This window comes from Juglans microcarpa x Juglans regia, chromosome 1S, assembly GCF_004785595.1.
Source record: "Juglans microcarpa x Juglans regia isolate MS1-56 chromosome 1S, Jm3101_v1.0, whole genome shotgun sequence".
NCBI lineage: Eukaryota > Viridiplantae > Streptophyta > Magnoliopsida > Fagales > Juglandaceae > Juglans > Juglans microcarpa x Juglans regia.
The window spans coordinates 23,328,559-23,341,789 of record NC_054595.1 but is presented as its reverse complement, the minus strand read 5'-3'; the positions used below and the strand labels follow the sequence as shown (position 1 = coordinate 23,341,789).

Here is a 13,231-nt window from a genome sequence, read left to right as displayed (position 1 = left end):
GAATGATAGGCAGCAGGAGTTCTGGTATTTCAGCTGCTGGCCAAAAGCCCATCATCAGTTTCCATTCTTTTCGTGTGTACTGGATCGAAGTGGGTTCATAAATAATCATTTTTTTACAGAGTTGGTTGCTGCCCTCTTTTTGAAGTTTGTGATTTTGTGTTCCTTGGGATGGTAGCTCTGCTTGCTGCATCCGATGCTCATAACCCATCACTGGATTTCATACATTTGATAAGTTGACGATGATACTATCACACTAAAGTTCATAAAGGTTTAGTTTTTGGTTTCTTTTTTTGTATGCAGTTTTGAGACCCATCTGTTCATAATTACTACCCTTACGTTCTTTTGAATGGTAGTTTCGCTTGCTGGCCATGCATATTTTATGACTAGAAAGCATTGGAAAGGCGTATATTGATCTTTATCGAAAACCGTTTGTATGTATGTGCTTCTTTTAAGTTCTGGATTCACTTGGTCACGAGTTCTCCCTCTCTCTCTCTATCGTATCGATCCCTTAATGTACCTTTATATGACAGTGCTTGCTGATTTTGGTGATGCATTTAACAGAGTTGTGGCGGATAGTGTCATGCATTCCTGGTGTTCGTGTTTTTGGTTTCAGCATTTCCGTGATAATTTACTTAATTATTTCATGATGTTCTAAAATTTGTTTTATCTTTTTTCCTCTTGGTCCTGTTCTGTGGATCGGTTAATTTGGAAGTTTGAAGGCTATTGAAGCAAGGAGTAGCACGAACTTAAGTGAAGATGTATTTTTCTAAGGAGTTTTAATCGTTTATATTGAAGATGCTTATGTGAACTTTCTAGGATTTTGAAGATCAAACTCCAATTTACTTACATTGATATTTTCCATTGTTGATCTTGGTGTTTAGGTGCTAGCAGTGAGAAATATAGAGCCGTAAACCGTCATCTGGAATATAATTGGGCGGTGCGATATATTAATTTGATATTCTAGCCTGGATCCGTTACTTAATACTGGTATAAGCGCCAGGCTTTTTCCAAGTCAAAATCAGTTGTGCTGTTGTTCCTTGCTGGTGTCATGGCAACCTTATTACATTCTGAGTCCAGACGCTTATACTCTTGGTGGTGGGACAGCCACATTAGCCCGAAGAATTCCAAATGGCTTCAAGAAAATCTTACAGGTGTTAATTTTTCTCGGAGAATTATTTTCCTATCACTGTGTTCTCACAATTTTGTTTCTTGCTCATATATGCTCTTTTACATGTATCATTGATGGCGTTTGATTCCTATTAATTACTACTGGTAACTGCTCTAGGGCCTGAAATCAACTTAAAGAGGGCCTATTAGACTCTAGTAAATATAAGGACCTCACTTTAGTCTGGAATCTTTCAACTGAGTGTGTCCCCAAACTTAAACCATATGATGAGCATTGAGGGATCCTTGTTGAACAATTCTTTATGAGAACATACTGCCTTCAATTTGTTGCAATTTTGGCAAGATATTTTACTTCTGTTGGTATGTTCTTTTATATTGCCATTTCATTTTTGTTACTTTCCTCATAATCTCGTCACCAGTTGAAACCAACTCAGATGGCTGTGTGTCTATTTTCCTGAATTTGCCATTTACTTCACCTCTTGTATATTCATTTGATTAGTCTTGTATTGGTATTTTTGAGAGGCTGTAATATAACACATCTTGCTATTCCATTGCCACATGATTGCTCCTGTTATACATGCAAAATAGATTTGAATAACCCAATAAATAATCACCTTTGTTGTAAACGATAGAAATTGTAGGTGGTAAATTCACTTTTATAGTTAAAGGTGTAGTTATGATGATTCTCCATGGGTCATGATCTAGGAAGGTTGGATGGCATTATTGACCACTTAAAAATTTTAAGACAGGATAACAACTGGATGTGCTGCTCTATGCCTGTTTGTGAACATTCGTGTGCCTGTTTGTAACGTGCACATGTCATCTTCATGCTACTTCATATGACATTCTCAACTGACTCTGAATCTGTTGCTACAGAGATGGATGCCAAAGTCAAAGCAATGATCAAGCTCATTGAAGAAGATGCAGATTCTTTTGCAAGGAGGGCAGAAATGTACTACAAGAAACGCCCAGAGCTTATGAAATTGGTAGAGGAGTTCTACCGAGCTTACCGTGCGTTAGCTGAGAGATACAATAATGCAACAGTGGAGCTTTGCCAGGCCCATCAAACCATGGAAGAAGCATTTCCCAACCACATGCCTTATGTGCTGGCTGATGATTCAACCTCAGGTTCTTCAGGTCCTGAGGCTGAACCTCGTACATCAGAAATGTTGCATCCAATTCGTGCATTAGTAGACCCAGATGGCTTGCTCAAGGATGCACTAGGGTTCTCTTCAACCATCTTACATAAAACAGGTGGAGAGAATTCAGAAGAATGTGATGCTATAATAAGCAAAAGGGATCTTAAACAGCTCAATGAGATGTTTGGGTCTAAAGAAGTGATGCCCCAAAACTCAAATGTTACAGAAGGAAGGATAAGAAAAGGCCTGAATGTATATGAAGCAGAAGAGAGCGAAAAAGATTTGCAAGACGGGTTCTCTCATATATCATGTGAAAACAAGTGCCAGGTCCTTTCCGATTCTCAGCATTCAGGGAAAGCTGAAACTGAAGTTCAGACATTAAAGAAAGCCCTAGCAGAGATACAAGTTGAAAAGGAAGCTGTTCTTCTTCGATACAGGCAGAGTTTGGAGAAGCTATCTTATCTGGAGAGGGAGCTTGATCTCGCACAAAAGGATGCTGTTGGCCTTGATGAACGAGCAAGCAAAGCTGAAATTGAAATTAACATACTGAAAGAAGCCCTAATTGAGTTAGAAGCTGAGAGGGATGCTGGTCTTCTTCAATACAATCAGTGTTTGGAAAGGATATCTTGGCTGGAGAAAATGTTATCTGTTGCCCAAGAGGATGCAAAAGGGCTTGATGAGCAAGCTATTAAAGCAGAAAATGAAAACCAATATCTCAAGCAAGAAATTTCTAGATTAGAGGCTGAAAAGGAGGTGGGCCATCTCCAGTACAAGCAATATGTTGAGAAGATATCTGTTTTGGAGACTAAAATCTCACTTGCTGAGGAAAATGCTCGAATTTTAAATGAGCAAATTGAAGGAAGAGAAACTGAAGTTAAAACACTGAAGCAAGCTCTTACGGAACTAAATGAAAAGAAAGAAGCTGCAGCACTTCAGTACAAGCAGTGCTTGGAGATAATAGCTAAGATGGAAAGTGAACTGTTTGATGCCGAAGAAGATGCCAAACGCATCAATGGCGAAATTCTGCTGGGAGCTGTAAAATTGAAGACTGCAGAAGAACAGTGTCTTCTATTGGAGAGATCAAATCAATCTCTGCAATTAGAAGCTAACAATCTGGTACAGAAGATTGCAGTGAAGGATCAAGAACTTTCGGAAAAGCATTATGAGTTGGAAAAATTACAAAATCTAATGCAAGAGGAGCACTCACGGTTTGAGCAAGTTGAAGCCACTCTTCAGGCTTTGAAGAAGTCACACTCTCAATCTCAAGAGGAGCAGAGAGCTCTGACATTGGAGCTCAAAAATGGGCTTCAGATGTTGAAAGACTTGGAGATCTGCAAACATGGAATGGAAGAAAAACTTATAAGGGTTAAGGAAGAAAACAGGAGCCTGGATGAACTGAAGTTTTCTTCCGCTATTTCAATAAACAATATACAAAATGAAGTCTTTAGCTTGAAGATGATGAAAGAGAAACTTGAAGGTGAGGTTGCATTAAAATCAGACAAGAGCAATACCCTTCAGCAGGAGGTTTACCATTTGAAGGAGGAAATCAAGGGCTTGAAAGGAAGATACCAGGCCATTATGGAGCAAGTGGAGTCAGTAGGTCTGAATCCTGAATTCCTTGAGTCACAAGTGGAGGACTTGCGAAATGAGAACACAATGCTGAAAGAGGTATGCAAAAGGGAAAGAGACGAGAGAGAGGCTCTTCATGCGAAGTTGAAGCCTATGGATGAGTTTTTGAAAGACAATGCTGTTCTGGAGAATTCCTTGACAGGATTAAATCATGAGTTGGAAGGATTGAGAGAGAAAGTCATGAATTTGCAGCAGTCCTGTCAGTTTCTCCATGGAGATAAATCCACGCTTGTTGCTGAAAAAGCCGCTCTGCTTCCGCAGTTGCAAATTATCACTGAGAACATGCAGAAGCTCTGGGAGAAGAACATCATGCTAGAGAATTCTCTCTCTGGTGCAAATATGGAGCTTGAAGGTTTGAGGGAAAAATCTAAGAGCTTAGAAGAATTATACCAGTTGCTCAGTGATGAAAAGTCAAATCTTCTAAAGGAGAGACGCGCCCTTGTATCTCAGTTGGAAAATGTTGAACAGAGACTTGGGAACCTGGAAAAGAGGTTTACAAAACTAGAAGAAAAATATTCAGATCTTGAGAAGGAGAAAGAATTGACCCTTTGCCAATTAGTAGAATTTCAGGGTTCACTCTTTTTGGAAAAACAAGAGCGCGTTAGTTTTGTGCAGTCAAGTCAGGCTTGTTTGGCAGGTTTGGAAAACCGAGTCCTTACCGTGCACGAAGAAAGTAGGTTGGGGAAGAAGGGATTTGAAGAAGAGATAGATAGAGCAGTTGTTGCCCAGGTTGATATTTTCATCCTGCAGAAGTTTATAGAAGATTTAGAAGAAAAGAATGCAGCTCAAGTGATTGAATGTCAAAAACATATTGAAGCATCCAAATTTTCTGATAAACTGATTACAGAGTTGGAGTGTGAGAATCTTGAGCAACAAGTAGAAGCAGAGTTCTTATTAGACGAAATCCAAAAGTTGAGGATGGTAATTCATCAGGTGTTCAGGGCGATTCAAATTGATCCACATCATAGGCATGTTGATAAGATTTCTCTGGAGCATATACCTGTGTCAGATGTTTTGGATGGTATTGAAGATTTAAAAGGTTCTCTGTTGAGAATTGGGGATGAGAAGCAGGAGCTGCTGGTTGAGAATTCAGTGCTCTTAACTTTACTTGGGCAACTGAGACTAGAGAGTGGAGAGCTAGAGTCGGAGAAAAATTTCATTGAACATGAGTTTGAGGTCATGACAGAGCAGAGTGCTAATCTGCAAAATAACAAGCAGGAGCTTCTAGAGATGAACATGCAGTTGAGATTGGAAATTGGCGAGAGCAAACATCAGGAGGGTGCTTTAAAGGTTGAATTGGAAACCCAACATGTGAAGCTGAAAATTTTGGACGGTGCTTACTTGGTATTGCAGGAAGAGAATTCCCTGTTGCTTGAAGAGAAGAAATCTTCGCTCAGGAAAATCTCAGACCTAAGTGAGGAAAAAAGCATCCTTGAAGAGGAAAACAGTTTTATTCTCCATGAAACAGTAGCTCTCAGCAACCTCTCTTTGGTTTTTGAGAGCTTTGCTACTGAGAATTTGGTGAAACTAAAAGCACTTACTGAAAATATCAGCAGTCTCCATGTGGTCAACAGTGATCTAAAGGAGGAGGTTGGAATGTTGGGGAAGAAGCTGGGAATGAAAGAAGCAGAAAATCAATATCTGAACGAGTCAGTAGAAAATCTGGCAAGGGAGCTGAATGAAGCCAAAGACTTGAATGACCAACTATGCAATCAAATTTTTGTTGGAGAGGAATTTCTGAGACAGAAGTCAACAGAGCTCTCAGAAGCAGAACAGAAGCTAAAGGCTAAAGAGAAGTCAAACGTTGAATTGTGCAGGACTGTTGAGAAATTGAAGATGGAATGTGAGGAATCAAAACTAATAAATGAAAATCTAGAGAAACAGATTAGTGAAGTGTTTCAAGATAACAAAATGCAGGAAAAAGATATTGAACGCCTCCGTGAAGTGAATGCAAATATGGATTCTGAATTAGAAATACTACAATTAAAAATTGAAGAACACAGAATTAGAGAAGAGAATTTGAGTTTGGAGATGCAAGAGAAGAGAGATGAATTTGAACTTTGGGAGGCTGAGGCTACTTCCTTTTGTTTTGATCTCCAGATTTCTGCCATTTGTGAAGTCTTACTAGAAAATAAGGTTCAAGAGCTTGTTGGAGTTTGTGAGGTTCTTGAAGATGAAACTGCTGCAAAAAGTATGGAGATTGAAAGGATGAAGGAAAGAGTAAACTTCTTAGAAAGTGAACTTGGGGGAGTGAAGGCTCAGTTGTCTGCATATGTTCCTGCCATAGCTTCATTGGGAAATGATATAGCCTCTCTTGAGCATAACGCCCTCATTCACTATAAGCCTTTCGCAGCAGGAAATCAAGAAAAGGTAGTATTCTTTCCTCTTTCTGAAAACATCTAGTATGAACTACATTCTGTCATAGTTAAAAACATATGGTTGCTGTGCATAACAATATTTGTTTTTTGAATTCTTTCCTCCCAAAATTAAAAAATAAAAAGGGCCAGCAAAGTTTATGGCTTATATTACTTGGTTCTTTTTCATTGAAGCGATTGATTTTTGTCAAAGACCCAACCATTGATCTAGAACTGTTGTATACTAATCAGTAATTTGGTTAAAACCTTTAACCCTCAGGATCATAACAATTTTAGACAGCACAAAAGTTATTCTCATTTGATTAGATTTAAAATTTACATTTTATGTTAATAATTTTATCTCTTTTAATAACTCTGAGTTCATTGGTATTTGAAAACCCTTAGGGTTTGGCTCAAGTGGTAAAGACCTTGATGGTATGCTCCCTTCAGGTCTAAGGTTCGAATCCTCTTGGGTGCAAACAATTTTTAGGAGCCATCGAACTAGGGGAACTTCCCCTTGAATTACCTGAGGTGCACTTGCAAGAAACTCCTTGCCATGGGCCTGTGCACCCCTGGGATTAGTCGGGACTTTGTTTCTCGGACACCCAGAGCCAATAAAAAAAATCGTATTTGAACTCGTTTTGCTGTACCAATGTTACTCCATATTTTTTAACTCTTTATTAGTTATAGAGACCTAGTTGGGAGTCTCGCATATATCTTGGCACGTCTTTACAGTTCCAATGTTCAATTAATTTGGTTATTAAGAATTACAGAGAACAAATAATTCTTGCTGCAAGATTGCCAGTCTTGAGCACTTACCATTCTTTCTATCTCTAGTGTCCATAGTTATTAACTTATCATATATATACACTTTCTGCTTGTATTTTTCTTTTCGACTGTTGGGCTATTCAAGTTTGTAGGAATTGGTCATTGCACATAAACACTACAAAAGATCTTTGTATCTCTTTGAAAGGATACCAGCAAACCTGGTGCAGAAAGGATGATTATTTTCCAGGGACAGTGCTTTTTTTTTTTTTTTTGCATCCCTTGACCAATATTTTCAATGCTAATCTATCTTGTGCCTTCATAAATTGCTACTAGTATTTATTTATAAGTAGTTCTACCATATTAATACTAGTATGGTACTAATCTATCTCATGCCTCGATCAATCTAGTATTTCTATATTAATACTGGCAATTGGTACTGATGAATTTTATCCATATCTATTCCATGTGTGTATTAATATAGGACATTCTCAAGTCAGTGTCTCAAGATATTTAAGATGCAAAAGTTTAAATTTATTACAAGTTAATTGTTTTAAATATAATAAAATTAGAATAAGTTTGTAATGTTCATGCTGGTGGACTGACAGTACTGCAGTAGTGCAGAATCTCAATATACTCAAAATGTTTGTAGAGTTATCTCTTTATGATATTTTCAGACTGATTTGAGCATCACATTCTTTGCAGTAAGAATTTAATTATGAGTACGAGATGTTCAGGTTGAATGATTGATATAAATTTAAAGTCATTTTAATCTTTTCATAGTGGTGATAGATTTGTTGTTTCTTTCTATAATCTTGAGCCCTTCAACATCGCTATCTTGATATTGTCCGTATCAATGTCTCTAAATCCCATAGTTTTTTTTTTTTTTTTTTCAAACCTAATCTTGTACTCTTATCTGACATGCATGCGTCTTAGGACAAAGAAGTGGCAATTTATCTTCATGAAAAGAGCTGTCAAGAGCTTAAAGAAGATCAAAGTGTTGCAATACACGACAGAATCTCAGATTTGCAGAAGATGCAGGCTAAGATTAGAGCAGTAGAAAGGGCAGTGGTGGAAGAAATGGAAAAGCTTGCAACACAAGAAAGCATAAATACCGTCATCAAAGTTGAAGATGTAGTGCAAGACACTGAAGGGTTGGAATCGAAAGACACGTTACATCAAGAGAAAGACATAAGAAAGAAAGAGATGGAACTTGGGAATTATCTCACCAGTGACCTGGAGTCACAGAAGACTAAACGTGAAAATGGGAGTTTGATGAAAGATATACTGCTTGATCAAGTCTCAGATGGTTCATTATATGGGAGAAGCAGGAGAGATAATGGTGGAGCTGATGATCAGATGCTTGAGTTATGGGAAACTGCAGAGCAGGAGTGCGGCCATGATCCAATGGTCTATGAGACACAAAATCAGGCATCTGCACCAGTAGTGGAAGATGTTATTGCATGCCACGAGTTTGCAGATGGGGAAGGGAAGAATCAGGATCTCTCTTCAGAATTACAGATCGAGAAGGAGTTGAGCGTTGACAAGGTAGAGGTATCAACAAGTGTTAGAGAGCCAAATCAAGATGGCACCAAGAGGACGATCCTGGAGAGTCTTGCTTCCGATGCCCAGAAATTGACGAGCATTCAGATGACTCTGCAAAGTCTGAAAAAGAGGATGGAAATGAACAAGAGCACCAAGAAGGCCAATGACACTGAACATGAAACAGTCCAAAGACGTTTAGAAGAAGTTGAGAAGGCTGTTTTGCAGCTAGTGGATATCAATGATAAATTGACTAAGGAGGTTGAAGGTAGCCCCTCATCTTTGGGTGGGAGAACTTCAGAAGAGTTGGAGGCTGGAAATGTCTCCACAAAGAAAGGAACAGAACAGGCACAAAAAGGGTCCAAAAATATTGGACATTTGCAGTTGGAGTTACAGAACATCGAAAATATTCTGCTGAAATTGGAGGATGAAAAGAAAAGCAAAGCAAAATATAGATTTCAAAAAGACAGAACAGGCATTCTTCTGGGAGACTTTATTTACAACAATGGGAGAAGTAGTGCAAGCAAGAAGAAGGCTTGTTTTTGTTGCTGTACTAGACCTTCAACTAATGGAGACTGAAGCGATCATGTAGAAGAAAGCATGTTTCCGTTGGCCACAAGTTCCACTCCTTGAGACGTTCCTAATATTATGTTGATCGTTCCTTGGATTAATCAGTGAACATCTTGCACTTTCTGCTTACAGAAACTGTGGGAACTTAGGGCTGATCTAATTATCATATGCTGTTTCTTCCAGCATTTTCAGTCTTTTAATTTCGTAAGACTATCAATATTAGTTAAGCACGCACACTTAGCCATACCTTGTAATTAGCAATATCTTGTTGAAAATGTTTTAACCACAAAGAGATCTCATAAAAGTAATCCCGATTTGATATGATATATTAGATTGTAAAACTACTTTATTATAAAAATAGATCTCACGTATCATATGAAATCATGTCAATTTGTAGACTTATTTTTGTATAATCTTTTTGTGACTATAAAACTACTCAAATTCTGATCGCTTTAATGTTTATCCTCTACATTTTTGTATCCATCCAACTTAAATTTGAGGGATTGGAAAACATTTGCCTTCCATTACACCAAACTGAAAAAAGTGTTTGTGAAAACATTGCCGGATGGCCTTATTGTCTTCCGAAACATCCCTGCATAACAATTTTAACCAGGCAATGGACAGGAGTCTAACCTACAATTTTGTTCGTAACTCGTCATTATAAAAACGGTGAATTATGGAAAAACCCAGAAAAAGAAGATATATATCGAGAAATAGAGTAATAAATATTGACAAATCATCGTATAAGAGTGAGATAAAAGGTGGTAATATATAGCATTTCGGCTGAAAACAACAAGTTGTCCACTTTGATTGAACAGATCAAAATTGTTTGTTGACGACAAATACGCAGAACTGCGTTCATAATAAAAAAGAATCGAGCAACACAATTCTCATGCCAAAAAAAGAAAAATAGCAAAAGCTAGAAGGCAACTTCATAATCCTACATTCAGGCTCCAACTGGTTCAGCAGGCACCTCCGCCATAGTCTCATCAGCAGGCCTCTCCACCTTGACACCAACATCATCTGAATAGTCACCATGAACCTACACATACGATCATAACAGGCAAGTTAACATGCTAGCTCCATATGTAGGATTCGGAGCTCAAAAGTTTCGGAAAAACACATCAACAAATAAGTGTAACCTTTCTGAAATTATTGATTGGAAATGAGTCACCCTTATGAACTCTTCAATAATCTCTATTGTGCACATACAACAACAAATAGATAGATAGACAAGACTCACCTCCATCAACTTTCCAAGATCAAATTTTGGAGCCTTCAAAATCTTGACTTTCCGAATAAACACATTTTGTAGAGGGTAGATGCCCGAGGTGGCCTTCTCGATCTCTTTGCCAATTGACTCTGGGATGAACTTGCGAACCAACTCCTTCAGATCACAGGACGATGCTTGGTTGATCATTATCTCCCTCATCTTACGACGGATCTGACATGACCAAAGCAACATTATATGTACTGTTCGGATAGAATAAACATTTAAAAATGGCATTCAGTCGACAAGAAAATCAAAATACCAACCACATGGAGTTAGCAACCAATCTTAATGAATAGAAACAGACATCCAGAAAAAGAGAGTGAACTTCATCTTTTATATTATCTGTTATTGCATTTATCAAGCACTTCAACAACAAATCAAATCATTTATGCCAGTACGTTAGATTATTTTTCCCCAGTAAATTATGCTAAACACAAACAGAATACAGAACAAAGCAGGAGAAGTCTTCCAAGATACAAAATCTTTGCTGTCTGATGATAAAAAGTTATATAGGTACCTAGTTAACCGGATAATCTAGTTAGCATCACCTGTCTAATTTGGCTGGACTGGGCATAACAGGTCCTCTTGACTTGGTTTTGCCGCCTCTTAGTAAATCCAATGCAAAACATCCTCAAACTGTAATTGTCAGTAGTCTTCACATCCACATGAGCCTCGATCATTGTCTGCCATTTCCTTACCAAAGACCTCAACTTGTCTGTGGTAAAATCCATTCCCTGAAATGTTTGAAAACAATTTAAAATAAAAACGTAAGTTTGGTTTTTCATTAAAAAATAGCATTAACAATGTTGGACGCAGGTGAAACTATATTACATAAGCATACCCAGAAATTGGTCAGGACATTCCTCCCTTGAACATCCTCAGCTCTCAATCTGATCTTTCTGTATGCATGATCCTCATCATCCTGAAGATCAGCCATTGATATCTCAAAGACTCTATGTTTGAGCCCTTCAGAGGCAATCTGTGAAAGAGACAATAGAGGCATAAGTAGGTACACAGATAACATATATTGGCAATTGGCATTAGGGAGGAAAAGCACATCATCAACAAACACAGTAAAGATAACAAAAGAATCGCATCAAATTCACATTAGGGAGGAAAAGCACATAAAGACAAGGATGCCACAACCAGAATCAGAGGCATAAACTGAAAACTTTTATGTTCTAAGGCATAAAAAGAACAACAATATACAAGGTGATAAAAAAAAAGTGGAAAGGAAAACAATTTTCTTGAAAAAAAATAAAAGCAGGACATGCTCAAGCATTATTACTGTGTAATATCAATACTTCCATAATTTTAAAAATTTCATAATTTCTTACTTAATAAACAAAAAAGGAGGTATTATAATTTCTAAAAGGACAGAGTAAGGTGCATAAAAACTTGAAACCTTAATTCAGATTTAAATAGCTAAAGAAAAAAATCTAGGTGTTACCCTACTTAAAATATTACTCAGTACAAGGACTCGCATGAGAGATGCACGTCCAAAACTACTTAATATAAACTATGAGGAACCTAGATTGTTAAAAAAAACAGGTAAAGTTGTCTTATGAAGTTAATATAAAAGTCTAATTCTAGAAGCAAAGAAATCAAACGCCTCCATTGAGCAAATATATGAAATTGGCAACGGGATAGCAAGTAGAATTAGAAACCTGGTTTTCCCCATAACCAAACAATATGTTCCAGAGACTTTGATAAGAAAGCGAACAACTGACTTAAATAGAATATAGCACCATTAAATCACATCAAGTCATATATCAATGAAAAAGGGTTGCTTAACCATCAACCCAATTCGCCAACTAGTTAAGCTAAAAAAACGCATATAAATTGATTGGACAAGCCACAGCCAAAAACATTAAAAGAAATATTGCATCTTTACAGCAGATGTAGCCTACGATATACAGTGGAGAACTCAGAAATCCAGGCCAAAATTTTAACTCAATTTCTTATCCCATTTTCTCGCCAACCAAACAGCACAAAACGAATGGAGAAATTAAATGACTAAAAAAGATACCTTGGTACCCTGAGTGCGAGTAACAAGGGTTTTGCCCACATTTTTTACTGCGAACACTGAAGGTGCCTTGATATCGTACCAATCCTTCTTCGCAAACGGATCCGCCCTAATCATATATACAACTATATATCACAACAAAGCTCGAGAAAGAAAAGAAAAGCGCAAAAAAAAAAAAAAGAAGAGTTAACATCAAATAGGAAAATGACACTCACGCCTTCTTCTTGCCTCCCTTCTTTCCCTTGGAAATTCTCTTATTCTTTCTGTTCCAGACAAATACCAAAACTATTAGTGCTTAACAAAACCAAGGATCTTATTTCACATGGAGAGAGAATGACAGAAACATTGAGAGTACAGTACCCGACGGCCATATTAGGAGAGGGGATGAGCTTAGTGGGGAAGCGAGTAAGAGCAAGCGACGACGGCTACGCAGCGAACCCGGAGACACAAAACCCTAATCTTGTATGTGAGAATTATATAGGTCGAGTTTGCACTCAGAGGGTGGGTATGTCATTTTGGTGGGAATGAACGATACGAGGATAATTTAGACATTTCGTCACAAAACAAAAGTATGCGACGTCGTTCTCTTCGTTTCGATTTTTTTTTTTCTTTTAATTAGCACAGAGCGTCTTGCAAAGGAGTGTGTGGTATAAATTATAAAATTTTATTTATAAATTTAAAATTTAAAATTTATTTTTTAAATTAAATTATATCAGGTAGCATGGTGTAGATATCTTAAAATAACAGTACTCCTCCCGTAAAGTCCTAGAACTTAGGGAGTGAATGGTAATTTTGTACGTGAAATTAA

The 13,231-nt window shown here is 37.5% G+C and overlaps 2 protein-coding genes across 2 annotated transcripts; one reads left to right on the top strand and one right to left on the bottom strand.

The window, feature by feature from the left end:
- Positions 1 to 882: 882 nt before the first annotated feature.
- Positions 883 to 9,315, top strand: LOC121247060 (protein NETWORKED 1A-like). Its single transcript, XM_041145389.1, has 3 exons — positions 883 to 1,151; positions 2,002 to 6,263; positions 7,949 to 9,315. Exons 1-3 carry the CDS (start codon positions 1,049 to 1,051, stop codon positions 9,131 to 9,133), a joined length of 5,550 nt encoding a protein of 1,849 aa, XP_041001323.1. The 5' UTR covers positions 883 to 1,048; the 3' UTR covers positions 9,134 to 9,315.
- Positions 9,316 to 9,908: 593 nt separating this feature from the next.
- On the bottom strand, positions 9,909 to 12,935 carry LOC121247161 (40S ribosomal protein S3a). Its single transcript, XM_041145511.1, has 7 exons — positions 12,784 to 12,935; positions 12,639 to 12,686; positions 12,427 to 12,532; positions 11,239 to 11,376; positions 10,946 to 11,131; positions 10,368 to 10,568; positions 9,909 to 10,166 (listed from the first exon to the last, which is right to left on the bottom strand). The coding sequence occupies exons 1-7, from the start codon at positions 12,792 to 12,794 to the stop codon at positions 10,071 to 10,073; spliced, it is 786 nt and encodes a 261-aa protein (XP_041001445.1). The 5' UTR covers positions 12,795 to 12,935; the 3' UTR covers positions 9,909 to 10,070.
- Positions 12,936 to 13,231: the final 296 nt, after the last annotated feature.